This window comes from Anomaloglossus baeobatrachus, chromosome 5, assembly GCF_048569485.1.
Source record: "Anomaloglossus baeobatrachus isolate aAnoBae1 chromosome 5, aAnoBae1.hap1, whole genome shotgun sequence".
Taxonomy (NCBI): domain Eukaryota; kingdom Metazoa; phylum Chordata; class Amphibia; order Anura; family Aromobatidae; genus Anomaloglossus; species Anomaloglossus baeobatrachus.
Window position 1 is genome coordinate 104452343 of NC_134357.1, and position 14614 is coordinate 104466956.

Below are 14614 nucleotides of genomic sequence, written 5' to 3' on the forward strand. Positions count from 1 at the left end.
CGGCTGCGGGCACCGTCCACCATCTTGTTTGGTTTACCAGAGACTCCAGTGTGTCTGTAATAGTGAGTACAACAGTGCCCTCGGGCCGTGCACCGCGCCGCACTGCACCGGCACACCAGCACGCATCCATCCCCCCGCCTCAGCACCTCCCTCGGGCCCCCCGGGACCATCACCCCTACCCACTGAGGGCTCAACACCAAACTGCGCAACACCGTCCCTGGGAGCCTAGTCAACGGCAGCGGTGGTGTCCATCCATTCACCACAACCCGTGGGTGGCGTCACGAACTTAACCCCCAACAAACAACCACGGCCTCGGCTGTGGACCTCCCCACCGAACACCACCCCTCACGTAGCACCAGCATCCCTTCAGAGCAATTTGACCCCCGGGTCCGGGAGAAGCTCGACCCACCCACCGACGAGCCCGGATCCGAGCCTCGGGGCGGTACATTTACACTATATGGTCTCCTCTAAGCTGTTGTGACTAATTGGCGATATCAGGCAAGGGCGGACATACCCGGCCATGCCTCCTTACTGCTCTGTGATATCGCAAATGTGTAATTTAAAACACCAACACCTCATTATATCTGGATGTGGTATGGGCAGCACAATGCTAGACTGGGAACAGAATTGTGCTTACTCAGCCCATAATTTGGGTTCCGCCTGCACTGTTGTCCCTGGTTACCATGGCTATGATGTGGGCGCGAACTGCAGCTGTGCAACTGACAGGGCTGGCAATTATGTATATTAAGATTATATATATTATATACAGTATATATATCTGTTGTAATGTAAACTCAAAATAGTTAATTTGTAGAATAGATTAAGCTTTATTCATAACAAACAAAACAAAAAAAATACTTTATCGAATTAGCGCCTAAGACATATTTTGGAATGAAATGGTGGCCATGTACTTGGAGTACACTTGAAGATATATCTTGGAATTGAAGACAATATAAAAAGAAAGAACATTTAAAAGCATTTGCGGTGCACAATGGAGGGGCCGGCTTCATCGTATTCTGGTTTGCTGATCCACATCTGCTGGAAGGTAGAAAGGGAGGCCAAGATGGAGCCGCCAATCCAGACAGAGTACTTGCGTTCTGGAGGAGCAATGATCTGCAGGGACAAAAAGGGACAAAGTTAAATCTATGAAAGTTATGTCTGCAGTCCAAATGACTTGTCAAGATCAATGATTGACTACATGGGAATCAGTCATTATTTTTTTTTTTAGTTCCATATCGTGAATATAATATACACTGAAACATACCAAGCTTTCTTGTTATGCTGTGCATGTTATGGTGCAAATGCTTATAGGGAATCTGTCACCAGGTTGTTGCCACGTAATCTGAGAGCAGTATAATGTAGAGACAGAGACCATAATTCCAGCGATGTGTCACTTACTGAGCTGATTATAGTGAAGTTTTGATAAAATCACTGTTTAATCAGCAGTAGATTATCATTACATGACTACTTGGCGTGCTGCTAGGTAGTCCAGCATATTCATGAGCTCTGTTTTAACTGCTAGATCTGCAGCAGAAAAAACATTGATTTTATCAAACTGACAGCAAACAGCTCAGTAAGTGACACATCACTGGAATCAGGGTCTGTGTGTCTACATGATGCTTCTCTCAGATGGAAGAGCAAAAACCTGGTGACAGATTCCCTTTAAAGTGTAACTGTCATTTTCATTCATCAATAGCACAAGTGATGATAAAGTTGTTATTATAGTATACAGTGTGTTCACCCATATCCTGTCCTCCACCATTAACGTGAGAACGGCGTCAGCTATAGGTATTGAAGTGGTGTCTAGGTATAGTAAAGTATCCATGCGCTACGCAATGAAACCACCTATAGCGCCACCTGGTGGAAAACAACGGAGTTAGCATTTTTATCTCGAAAACGGAACGAGAAAGAAAAAAAGTGAAATAAAAAAAATTGTACGGCATCATCAATTCAATATGAATCGACACCCTGCATACAGAAATGCTATGATATGAAACGCATGACCCCCCCCAAAAAAAAAAACAACATTGAATGCTGGTCATACATATGGCGCTCATTTAACTTTGATGCTCACAGTGGACCCCGTCAGCTGCAATGCACATCTGGACTATGGACAGCATACTGTATCTTGCTGCACGTTGTGCAATATGGTAGGTGACCCGTTTGCACAAGCATCTGTGATACGTCGTCGTAGGTCCTGCAATGTTGGTGGAGGGGTCGCATACACCTGCTGGTTGATGTGACCTCACAGAAAGAAGTCCCTTTGGGTCAGGTCAGGTGAGCGTGGAGACCACTCTACGTAGCCACAATACCCAATGACTTATAGGAAAGTCTCCATGATGTATCGCTTCACGTCCGCAGCCTTGTGAATTTTACACGTTCTAATCATAGCATTTCTGTATGCAAGGTATCGATTCGTATGAATTGATGATGCCCTAAAATTTTTTAATTCACTTTTTTTCTCTATCTCGTTCTGTTTTCGAGATAAAAATGGTAACTCTGTTGTTTTCCACCAGGTGGCGCTATAGGTGCTTTCATTGCGTAGCGCATGGCTACTTTACTATACCTAGACACCACTTCTATTCCTATAGCTGCTGCCATTCTCAAGTTAATGGCGGTGAACAGGATATGGGTGGACACACTGTATCTTAACATAGAAATCTAATTTCTCCTCCTGGACTGATCTTTCACTATTAATTCATGAGTAAAATCTGTGTTCAGTGAAGATAGATTGTCACATTACTGAGAGGAGATGGAAGCCGATGTTTCTAAAAATGTTTATGGAGAGATGAGGAGAGGAGCTGGAGGCAGACAGACATTCTTCTGCAAGTTCTCCTAAAAGGACTGGTTCAATTTAGGTCCCAACCAACATTCCTACCTGAGGAGTACACAAAAGTGGGTGGGTAACTTATGTAAACCTTTGTTTAGCCAGAAAAATGCCCAAAATTTTGATGAGATGGTTTCCAAACATTCAAGACTGCTGGCATCTAAGGTTTACGTAGCCTATAAGTGAATGTCTACTTATAGAGGTCTCAAGGTCAACGGAGATACTAGTCACCAGAAACAAACAGGACCGTACATACGGCTGCCACCATGGCGTAGTGGCAAAACAGCCAAGAATCCGTTCACTTACTATTGGGCAATCTAATGGTCATAAGAATGAAAAATAGTATGAATTTCACCCACGCCATCTGGCTGTGCCTTTATTACATTTTTACTGCTCTTTTAGTCTGCAGATATAGCACAGATAGCTTAGCTGCTGCAATTGGGGCGCATTGTCTGGGCATCATAATACCTCTGCAGCTTAATATTTCTCAAGGTATACCTCTACTTCTACCATATAGTATACTATATTATATATATATATATATATATTGTGCTAAATGCCAAATGACACATCTAGCTCTTCTACATATGTGTTTTCGCTGATATCCTCAGACAAGTAGTCAGCTCTGTGTTGAGCAGTGACTACTTGTCTGTTGGTTGTCCGCTAGGTTTCTGTCAGACCAGCACACTCTTCTAAAGTCAGCCAGTTTTTGGATGTAGGATTTTATGCCTTGGCCTATGCATCTACACAGTATGGCACAGGCGGATTTAGCAAAGGTGAAAAACAAAGACCACTTTAATGGAAGGGTGGAAACCCCCAGTATCATGATTAATGTTTAAGCTACGCTTTCATATATGTGGTTTACCGCCTACAGATGCACAAAAATATGCTAAACATTTCCTTTTCTTCAAACTTATAGGATGTCAGCTACGGTATATGACAGTCGAGGATATAGAAAATGCTATAAAGCATACTGTAGCACTAAGCCAAGTATTGTGAAAATTCCCTAGAAAGTCATGTAGGCGTCAATTAATGTAGAACATTTACCTTAATTTTCATTGTGCTGGGAGCCAAAGCAGTGATTTCTTTTTGCATTCTGTCAGCAATGCCAGGGTACATGGTGGTACCTCCTGACAGTACATTGTTGGCATACAGATCCTTCCTGATATCAATGTCACATTTCATGATACTGTTGTAAGTGGTTTCGTGGATACCAGCAGATTCCATTCCTGTGTAATGAGATGGGATTTATAGGTTAACACATGAACACACTGATCTCAAGAGCAGCACGTGGCCCAGTGGTTAGCACCAAATCAAATCCCACCAAGGACAACATCTGTAAGGAGTTTGTATGTTCCCCCTTTGTTTGTGTGGGTTTCCTACCACACTCATGACATACTGATAGGGAATTTAGATTGGGATTGGGTCCCAATGGGGACAGCAATGCTGGAGTCTGTAAAGCGCTATGGAATTAATGGCACTATATAAGTGGAAAAAATAAAGAAATTTCAATGTATAGATGAAAAACCAGCGACAAAATAGTAATGGTAACTCAATGTGTAGCGCTAAGTCTACATACGGCTCTGGTCACATGTCTGTCTGAACATTCCGTTTGTATGTTCTATTTGTAAACAAATGAAGTAATCTGTCTGGATTTACCCATCAGCCTCCTTACACCCTTCAATGATGTCTGTATTAGTCTTAGGGGTACTTCTCACATAGCGAGATTGCTGCTGAGTCACAGGTTTTGTGACGTACCAGTGACCTCATAAGCGATCTTGCTGTGTGTGTGACACTAAACAGCGACCTGGTCCCTGCTGTGAAATCGCTGATCGTTACACACTGTTCTGGTTCATTTTTTGCTCGTTGGTCTCCCGCTGTGCACACATCGCCGTGTTTGACGGTGAGAGACCAATGAGCACTGACTGTGTAAGCAGCATACGCTGGTAACCAGGGTAAATATCTGGTAACTAAGCAAAGCGCTTTGCTTAGTAACCCGATGTGTACCCTAGCTACGTATACAGGGAGCCAGCGCTGGCAGCCTGTAAGCGGTGTACGCTGGTAACCAGGGTAAATATCAGGTAACTAAGCAAAGCGCTTTGCTTAGTTACCCGATATTTACCCTGGTTACCAAGTGCAGCATCGTTACACGAGTCGCTAGTCGCTGGTGAGATCTGCCTGATTGACAGCTCACCAGCGACCCTGTAGCAATGTACCAGCGATCCTAACCAGGTCGTATCGCGGTCAGAATAGCTGGTACGTTGTTTAGTGAGACGATACCCTTAAACCTAAATGTAAGTGTTTATAAACAACAGATAATTAACCCTGCGCTCTCTGCCTGTGGTCACCAGACTAGTGGGGACTATTGTCAATCAATGTCACTGACTTGTGCAGGGAAGTGGATAGGATTCTGTCCCGTTGTTCCTCGTTCCTGCTCTCCCCATCCACACCAATTTGTCACCTACACTGCTGTGGGTGTGCTCCCTCCCCCCCCCCGAGCAATGATTCCAGTGATCTGATAAGTTTTGATCAAAGGTTCCCTTTAAGCAATTAGTTGCATAATTTATGGAAACAGAAGCAGGGGGCACCAATGATTATTATGTGGTCCGTTTGCGTTCCGTTTGTTAGAAAAAAGTTCTGCATAAGGCTTTTTCCTGTTCTAGAAAATGGACCTCCAAATAATCAGTGTAGCCCCCTGCTTCTGATTGCATAATTGATCCGTTTCCAAAATGGAAGAGAAACTGAATGTCCGAACAGGCACATACCAAGTGCCTAAGGATATCAGCCATCCAAATAATTAATACCAGCATAATGAAACTTTATTCACTGAACTCACCAATGAAAGATGGCTGGAAGAGCGTTTCAGGGCAGCGGAACCTCTCATTGCCAATGGTGATGACCTGACCGTCCGGAAGTTCATAGCTCTTTTCCAGGGAAGAAGAAGAGGCGGCAGTGGCCATTTCATTTTCGAAGTCCAGAGCCACGTAGCACAGTTTCTCTTTAATGTCACGGACAATTTCTCTTTCAGCTATACAGAAGAGAAAAAGGCAATGATTACTGGCTTATTAGTAGTCGCTACTGCAAGTTGACAGATGGGAAACCATTAGTCTTACCAGTAGTTACAAAAGAATAGCCGCGTTCAGTCAAGATCTTCATGAGGTAGTCTGTTAGGTCACGACCAGCCAGATCAAGACGCATAATGGCATGAGGGAGGGCATAACCTTCATAAATTGGTACATTGTGGGTGACACCATCACCAGAGTCAAGTACGATACCTAAAAAGAGGAATCATTGGTCAACTGCCATATTTTTGCTTTATTGGTAATTGTGCCCTATTGGCTAACTCGGAGTTTTAGTTGATTCCCATTTTAAATGGTCTACCATTGTGGTTAATTGTTTAAAGTTCTGACCTTTACTTACCAGTTGTACGGCCAGAAGCATATAGGGATAGCACCGCCTGAATAGCAACGTACATTGCTGGTACGTTGAAGGTCTCAAACATAATCTGCAAGGAAAAAAATCACATGTGATGAGAAGACACCTTAAAAGCTTATTCTCTTAACCTTGAAGTCTAGAAGAGATTCACTGGTCTGAGAATGCCCCCAAATTATGGGGATATCCTTCTAGAGAAGCTAGTAGTAGGTCTTTTGCCAGGAGTCTAGATATGTGTTGGCAGGATATGTGGCCACCAATAAGATGCATATTCTTGGGAAGGGTATTAAGAGTTAGGACTAGGACATGAATTGAATCTTTGCCCAAAGTAGAAAAAGGTCTTGTTTTCATCTAGATCTGTGATATTTAACTTTTTAGACTTTTTGGTCTAATGATAGCAATAAGTAGGTAGAATGAGCGTAGATGAAAGATGATGCTCAACAATTTGTACCTGGGTCATTTTTTCACGATTTGCTTTGGGATTCAATGGGGCCTCTGTGAGAAGGGTTGGGTGTTCCTCTGGAGCCACACGCAATTCATTGTAGAAACTGTGATGCCAGATCTTTAAGAAACAAATAAAGACATTAGATATTTTATCTATTTTATTCTTGGGTTATTATAATAAATATATAGTGAAAAACTGACATAAATGTGTATGGCAGTGGTCAAATATACCTTCTCCATGTCATCCCAGTTTGTGATGATGCCATGCTCAATAGGGTACTTCAGTGTGAGGATACCTCTTTTGCTTTGAGCTTCATCACCAACATAGCTGTCCTTCTGACCCATACCCACCATCACACCCTGTGTAAGGAGCAAGAGCAGATTAGCCATGTGAACCAAGCAGAAGTGGTGGTGGAAAGTGGTTAAATGGGTTTGTGGTTATATGTATACAGTGGCTATAGTGGATGGATATATATATATATATATATATATATATATATATATATATATATATATATATATATATATATATATATATATATATATATATATATATATATATATATATATATATATATATATATATATATATATATATATATATATATATATATATATATATATATCTCTATATATTTTCACACACACACACATATTATATATATATATATATATATATATATATTGTGTGTGTGTGTGTGTGTGTGTGAAAATATATAGAGATATATATATATATCCATCCACTATAGCCACTGTGCAGGAATAAGATACCCCAAATTCAATAAGATGCCGCTTAATGCATTTGGCGCATCTTTCTCTTGTAATTTATACTACTTTGTGGCAAATTATGATACATTTTTCATCCATGCCAGGCCACACCCCCACCAAGTAAAGCCTCCGCCCACTTTCATAATGTTGTCAATTCTGGCCGAGACTGGTACAAAAACACCAAAAGTCTCAACATTTTCGTGCAAGCCGAAGTTTCTCAAACATTTTGCAACATTTCGAGCAGAAAACTTGGGGAGGGGGGGGGGGGGGAAAATCGCTTGATGAATTGGAGCCCACATATCTATTGTCTCAGTTTGTGTGTGCTAGGCAAGATAAGGAGCACCCTACTCTTGTAATCCTAAAATGTCAGACATCAAGAGTAGGATTCAATAGGGAAGTTTAAAAAAAGGATCCCAGATGCTACGGTATATAGAAAAATTATATAGGGCACAAAGAAGCTCGTGTAATAAATGGAATTAGAAATTTCATGTAATAAGGTTCTTGTAAATAGGATATGATGAGATAAGGAAACTACAAAGAAACTTTGAAGGTCGCCCTTTTACCTGATGCCTGGGGCGACCCACGATGGAAGGGAATACTGCTCTCGGAGCGTCATCCCCAGCGAAGCCAGCCTTACAAAGTCCAGAACCATTGTCACACACCAATGCAGTAGTATCTTCTTCGTCGCACATTTTGTTTTATTATAACTTACTCAAGCCTCTCAAACAAGAAACCTGTGGAGGGAAGGTATATAGGAGTTAGTAAAGAGTTACTGAAACTATGGAACAGTCAGGATCTCATTGAAGAAAATGACTGGTCACCATCATGCTTAATATCAGCTATGATCTAAAAGTTGATGCGTTGTCCCAGAAAAACTAAAAATCAAAAGGTTACGTTAATATGATCCAGAAGCTGGGACCTTCATGTCCCAACCACGACAATAGCGGCCCCTGAAGGTATTCAGTTCAAGTAAGGATGTGGCCCAGAGCCTGTAGCTAGGTCTTTTACCCAAGGTTAAAAAGGGTTATTCCCATCTCAAAATATCCTATCCCAATATGTAGTAGGTGTAATATTAGCAAATGCCTCCAATTAGAAATGTAGTATAGTTCATCTGACTCTTCCCTCATGTGCAGGGCATTGCAACTTAGGTATCCATGGTTATGAGCAGGAACTACTAGCTGTTACTATATGAGTGGATGTAACCATGGATACCCAAGCTGCAATGCCCTGCACATGAGGTAAGAGACAAGGCTATAATATAATATTTAATATTTATTCATTTATATAGCGCTGTTAATTCCATAGCGCTTTACATACAATGGCAACACTGTCCCCATTGGGGCTCACAAGCTAGATTCCCTGTGAGTATGTTTTTGGAGTGTGGGAGGAAATCGGAATACCCGGAAAAAACCTACGCAAACACGGGAAGAACATACAAACTCCTTTCAGATGGTGTCCTTAGTGGGATTTGAACCCAGGACCCCAGCGCTACAAGACTGCTGTGCTAACCACTGAGCCACCATGGAGATCTATACTACATTTCTAATTGGAGGTATTTATTAATATGGTTATACCTACTACATATTGGGATAGGATCTTGGAGATTAGAATAACCTTTTAAGTTGGTTTCCCCTAGGCCTGTATCTAAATATCCCGGTTGTCTGGCATCCCCGTCACACTCTCCACCTATGGCACATGCTGCTGTTGCTCCACCCCACCCCCCAGACACACCCCTGAGGTGCTCAGACTTGGTAGAAATAACCAGTCTATCAAATCCCAAGAGAAACATATTTGGCTAGATAAATTATTTTTTCATTAAATCTGTTTAGGTAAAAACAAAAAATATAAAAAAGGAGGTCAAAATATTCAAAAATGTTGTTTTATGTGCAATGTATCATAGACTATATTCCTTCAGTAGAGGGGGTCATTGCAGGTCACATTATTGTCCCAGAGCAGAAAAAAAAACAAAACAAAAAAAAAACCCAACCTAAAAAGTATAAAAGAGGAAAGAGTATACTATTATTAATAGTCACAACACTGTACAAGAAATTCCCTATGGGAAATCCCTATGTGACAGCACCTGCACTGTGGCCGCTCCCTCCCGTGCTCTCTCATTACCGTATTATCCACTTACACTTTATTTTCTTCCAAAGTTTCAAACTGTTTCACTTAGAACAACTTCATGTTTCACAACAGCAGTGACTCATCTGTATGCTTTGCTAATGTCTGAAAACCCCTTTAAAAAAAATCCATTTCTTACTTTACATCTGTTCTAACTTCTGTCCCATTCGCAAAGAATAAAAAAAAAATAGAAATTTGAAAGAAATATAAAGCTGTATAATCATGGAGCAGAATGTGGCTGATTATTAGGGTGCGGGCGGCGCTCTCCCAGGTGCCCCAATGATGGAGGGGACTGCTCACAATATCCACTTCCTAATTAGGCAATAGTCTGGAATCTTTTGGGAGCAGAATTCCAGGTCAGGGGTTTTGTTCGTTCAAACTCACATCCAAGACTTACTGCCAGCCAAAAGAGAAAAAAAGCCAGGGAGGGGACGCGAGAAACGTCAAATTTATAGAACTACTCCAAGCACGAACCATATTTAGTCATAGACCACCAAACTGATTGTAGCAGAGTTGAGTTTGACAATTGACGTAACGCAAGATAACTCAGCACAGGAATGCAGGCTAAACCCCTCAACTTTTATAACCCAGAGAACTATGACTGTGCACAACTGCAGCCTCAAAGAAACAAAAACACACATTCAGCTCTGCTACATCCAGATTCCATCAAACTGTCATATGGAGCGCAGGCCTATATTAGTACCTGCAGACAGACCTCATTGCAAGAACATGCCCATTATCAGCCTCTAGACCTGGGCTGACTTTTATCACTGTCTGGTCACAGTCTGCTGCCTAGAACCCCAGTCATTCACAGCATTTATCAAACCTTTGCAAACATCTGCTCTGCTATTCTACTTCCTTCCAGGCAACAAATGGTTAAACATCTGCTTCCAGTTTCCATTCAGTTAAGATAAAGGTCTCATAAAATATGAATTATTGCTTAAAAGGTGCAGACTTTAAATGAGAATTTAGAGATGTAGCAGAGCTGAATTAGTATTTAGGGAGGTAGCAGAGCTGAATTAGTATTTAGGGAGGTAGCAGAGCTGAATTAGTATTTAGGGAGGTAGCAGAGCTGAATTAGTATTTAGGGATGTAGCAGAGCTGAATTAGTATTTAGGGATGTAGCAGAGCTGAATTAGAATTTTGGGATGTAGCAGAGCTGAATTAGAATTTAGAGATATAGCAGAGCTGAATTAGTATTTAGAGATGTAGCAGAGCGGAATTAGAATTTAGAGATGTAGCAGAGCGGAATTAGAATTTAGAGATGTAGCAGAGCTGAATTAGAATTTAGAGATGTAGCAGAGCTGAATTAGAATTTAGGGATGTAGCAGAGCTGAATTAGAATTTAGAGATGTAGCAGAGCTGAATTAGAATTTAGAGATGTAGCAGAGCTGAATTAGAATTTAGGGATGTAGCAGAGCTGAATTAGAATTTAGAGATGTAGCAGAGCTGAATTAGAATTTAGAGATGTAGCAGAGCTGAATTAGAATTTAGAGATGTAGCAGAGCTGAATTAGAATTTAGAGATGTAGCAGAGCTGAATTAGTATTTAGAGATGTAGCAGAGCTGAATTAGTATTTAGAGATATAGCAGAGCTGAATTAGTATTTAGAGATGTAGCATAGCTGAATTTGTCATTTCATGTTCTGGGCTGAAATCTTTTCCCTCACTGGTTTAGTGCAGTCTTGTGTGAATTCACAATGACAATCTCAGCTCTGCTATATCTTTACATCAGCAACTTATGATGCCCCAAAGTAATATAAAAGGAAGTTATAGAAGGAAGGCTAAAAGTCATCATCAGGTATAATATACACTGCAGGCTGCCTATGTAGCCATCCCCTTGCAGAGGTCACACAGGCTCAGTATACCGGTGACTGGGTATCACTTACCCTGACAGTGCTTTGCTGGGGTTAGCTGCTCCGGGATGGTGCACGGGAAATCTGGAACATGTTTGGCTATATAGTGTGTTGGCCTGTTCTCCTCCCACCAGCTTCCCAAAGAAGGAGCACAGACAGACTTCTACCCCATCTCTCACTCTAACACATCCATATAGGGACCTCAAGACAAAAACCTCTAATCTGGGTGGATGAGGACCCTGGGTCTCTTCCATTGCATTCCAGTATAGTATTCAAGAAACAGGAGGAGATTTCAGCTGTGGAATATAAACAAATGAAAAAAAATTCGGACAGCTGGTAAAATACTGTCACTGTACTACTGACAGGCTGCCCCCTGGCATCAAGAAACATACTCCCATACAGGGCAGATCCAGTGCACGTCTGGCAGGAGAAAGGTATGGCGCGCGCTGTACATGTAGGAATCTGCTCTCCAAAAAGGGAGTGACACACGGATCCCTGCTGCTCTAACGAGATCACTAATACGGTACATACAGTACTGGTCAATAGTTAGGGCACACCTGTTCATGCAATGCCTTTCTTTGTTCTTTTTGAAATGTGCAAATTGTAGATTCAGACTGAAAGCAGCAAAACCACGAAGGAGCACATATGGAAACAGTGATAAACATGTATGAAACAAACTGGAGTATGTGTTACATGTTAGATTCCTCAAAGTACACCCCTACACAGATGATTTTACACACCACAGACTTTATCTCAAGCAGCTTCATCAGGTGATCACCTGGAATGGATTTCAATTCACACATATCCCTCATCAAGGCTTCATGTGCATGTAACCCTCCTCCTCCCATCAAGGGTTCAGGTGTATGTAACCCTCCCCCCCATCAAGGCTTCAGGTGTATGTAACCCCCCCCCCTCTCCCATCAAGGGTTCAGGTGCATGTAACCCCCCCCATCAAGGGTTCAGGTGTACGTAACCCTCCCCCCATCAAGGGTTCAGGTGCATGTAACCCTCAACAAGGGTTCAGATGTATGTAACCCTCAACAAGGGTTCAGATGTATGTAACCCTCAACAAGGGTTTAGGTGTATGTAACCCTCAACAAGGGTTCAGGTGTATGTAACCCTCATCAAGGGTTCAGGTGTATGTAACCCTCATCAAGGGTTCAGGTGTATGTATCCCTCATCATGGGTTTAGGTGTATATGTATCCCTCATCATGGGTTCAGGCGTATGTATCCCTCATCATGGGTTCAGGTGTATATGTATCCCTCATCATGGGTTCAGGTGTATGTATCCCTCATCATGGGTTTAGGTGTATATGTATCCCTCATCATGGGTTCAGGCGTATGTATCCCTCATCATGGGTTCAGGTGTATATGTATCCCTCATCATGGGTTCAGGTGTATGTATCCCTTATCATGGGTTCAGGTGTATGTATCCCTCATCATGGGTTCAGTTGTGGAATCTAGCAGTCAAAAAGTGTCTGCAAGCATCAGTTGTGTTACGCAGAGGCAGTGTTGGTACATAGTTCCATACAGTGCTGAGTTATATTCCACACGTGATCTATGTGACAATAACCACTCAACTAAGTAAAGAGAAACAATACAACAGATCATCATTACTATAAGACAAGGTGGTCCGTAAATCAGGAGGATTACTTGTACCTTAAAGTTATCCTCAACTGCAGGCATGAAAACCATCAATTGCTTTGATGGAACTGGATCTCATGAGGACCATGCTAGGAAAGGAAGTCCAAGAAGTAACTCTGCTGCAGAGGAAAAGTTCATTAGTGTTAACTGCTTTGGAAACTACAAATTGCTACCACCTTAGATAACAGCCCTCCAATGATGTACAGATATGGAGAAGCAGCCACATCTCAACATCATTATCTAGATGAAACAGATAAGCAGTCCTTTAAGGTCGAATTGCTGCACAGAAGTCACTAATGAGGACCACAAACCAGACGATACATTTAGGTCAAGCACAAAAATTCAACATTAAATCAGTGTAAATCTGTATTGTGTCTGATTTGTCAAATTTAAGAGTTTTTGGGACCAACTGTGGTGCCCACAGTGAAGCATGGAGGTCAAGGTATGATGGTGCTTTGCTGGTGGCACTGTTGACAACCAATCACCCCTCCTCAACCCAAGTTGGTCTACAGAGTGAAGGAAAAGCCACCAAGTGCTCAGCATCTCTGAGAACGTGTTCAAGATTGTTGGAAAGACATTCCAGGTGACTACCTGTGGAAACTGCTTGAAAGAATTTCAAGCGTGTATTGAGCTGTAATCAGAGGAAAAGGTGGTTTACTTTGAGGACTCTTAGTTTTAACACGTATTTTGCTTCGTTTCACACGTGTTTTTTTTACTACTTATTTTGATGTACGTTTGTTCTTGGTTTTACTCCAAATCTACAATATGCACATTCCAATAAGAACTAGGAAAACAATTGCATCAACAAGTGTGTCCAAACTTTTGACTGATACTGTATAATGTCTAGGAGCATTCTGTATAGTTTTGTTTTGTTTATTAGAAAAGGCACACTTAGAGAAATTGCTTGCAAATTCAAAAATCTTTAATATCGGCCATAATAAATCTAAGCTGGAAGATCAAACTTACAACTATGTTGTAGCGCCCCTGAGACCCTCAGGGAACTACAGGGAACTGCATCCTCTTGGGGATGCAGGATCTACCCCCTGGGACCTGGAGTACCAGTGCTAATTCCACTAAAACACAATCTAAATCCTAGTTTTCCTCTCCACACTGGGCATAGAGGGTTAACCACGTAAGGGGATGGTCACCATGGGAACGAGTCCCTGGGTATAGCCAGCCTGGTGGGAGGGGTCAGCAGTCAGGCAGAGTAGTCAGAGTAGCACACGGAAGAGTTGTGCAGACGTGCCTCAGCTGGGTCTGTGTAACGGTGACCCCGGGGCACAGGAGAGAGGTCGCCAGGATGGGTACCGAGATACCGCTGGGACCGGAACACGCATGGGGCACAGGGCCCTAGGTCAAGTGCAAGTTTTAGACTGTTTGACAAATACGTGCCCGGTGAGGACACCTTCACGGACTTCACCGAACCAAATAATTTAAGGGCATCATCAGTAAACTAGGATCGGGGTTCAGACACTTTCCTCCCCGCAGGATCCGCACTGCCCGCCGTACGGAGAAGGAGACTG

The 14614-nt window shown here is 42.1% G+C and overlaps 1 protein-coding gene across 1 annotated transcript; it reads right to left on the reverse strand.

The window, feature by feature from the left end:
- Nucleotides 1-803: 803 nt before the first annotated feature.
- ACTA2 (actin alpha 2, smooth muscle) lies at nucleotides 804-11585 on the reverse strand. The gene is made up of 9 exons (XM_075348741.1): nucleotides 11480-11585; nucleotides 8035-8205; nucleotides 6935-7063; nucleotides 6711-6821; nucleotides 6248-6332; nucleotides 5941-6102; nucleotides 5664-5855; nucleotides 3875-4056; nucleotides 804-1113 (listed from the first exon to the last, which is right to left on the reverse strand). Exons 2-9 carry the CDS (start codon nucleotides 8161-8163, stop codon nucleotides 970-972), a joined length of 1134 nt encoding a protein of 377 aa, XP_075204856.1. The 5' UTR covers nucleotides 8164-8205; nucleotides 11480-11585; the 3' UTR covers nucleotides 804-969.
- Between the last annotated feature and the right edge of the window lie 3029 nt (nucleotides 11586-14614).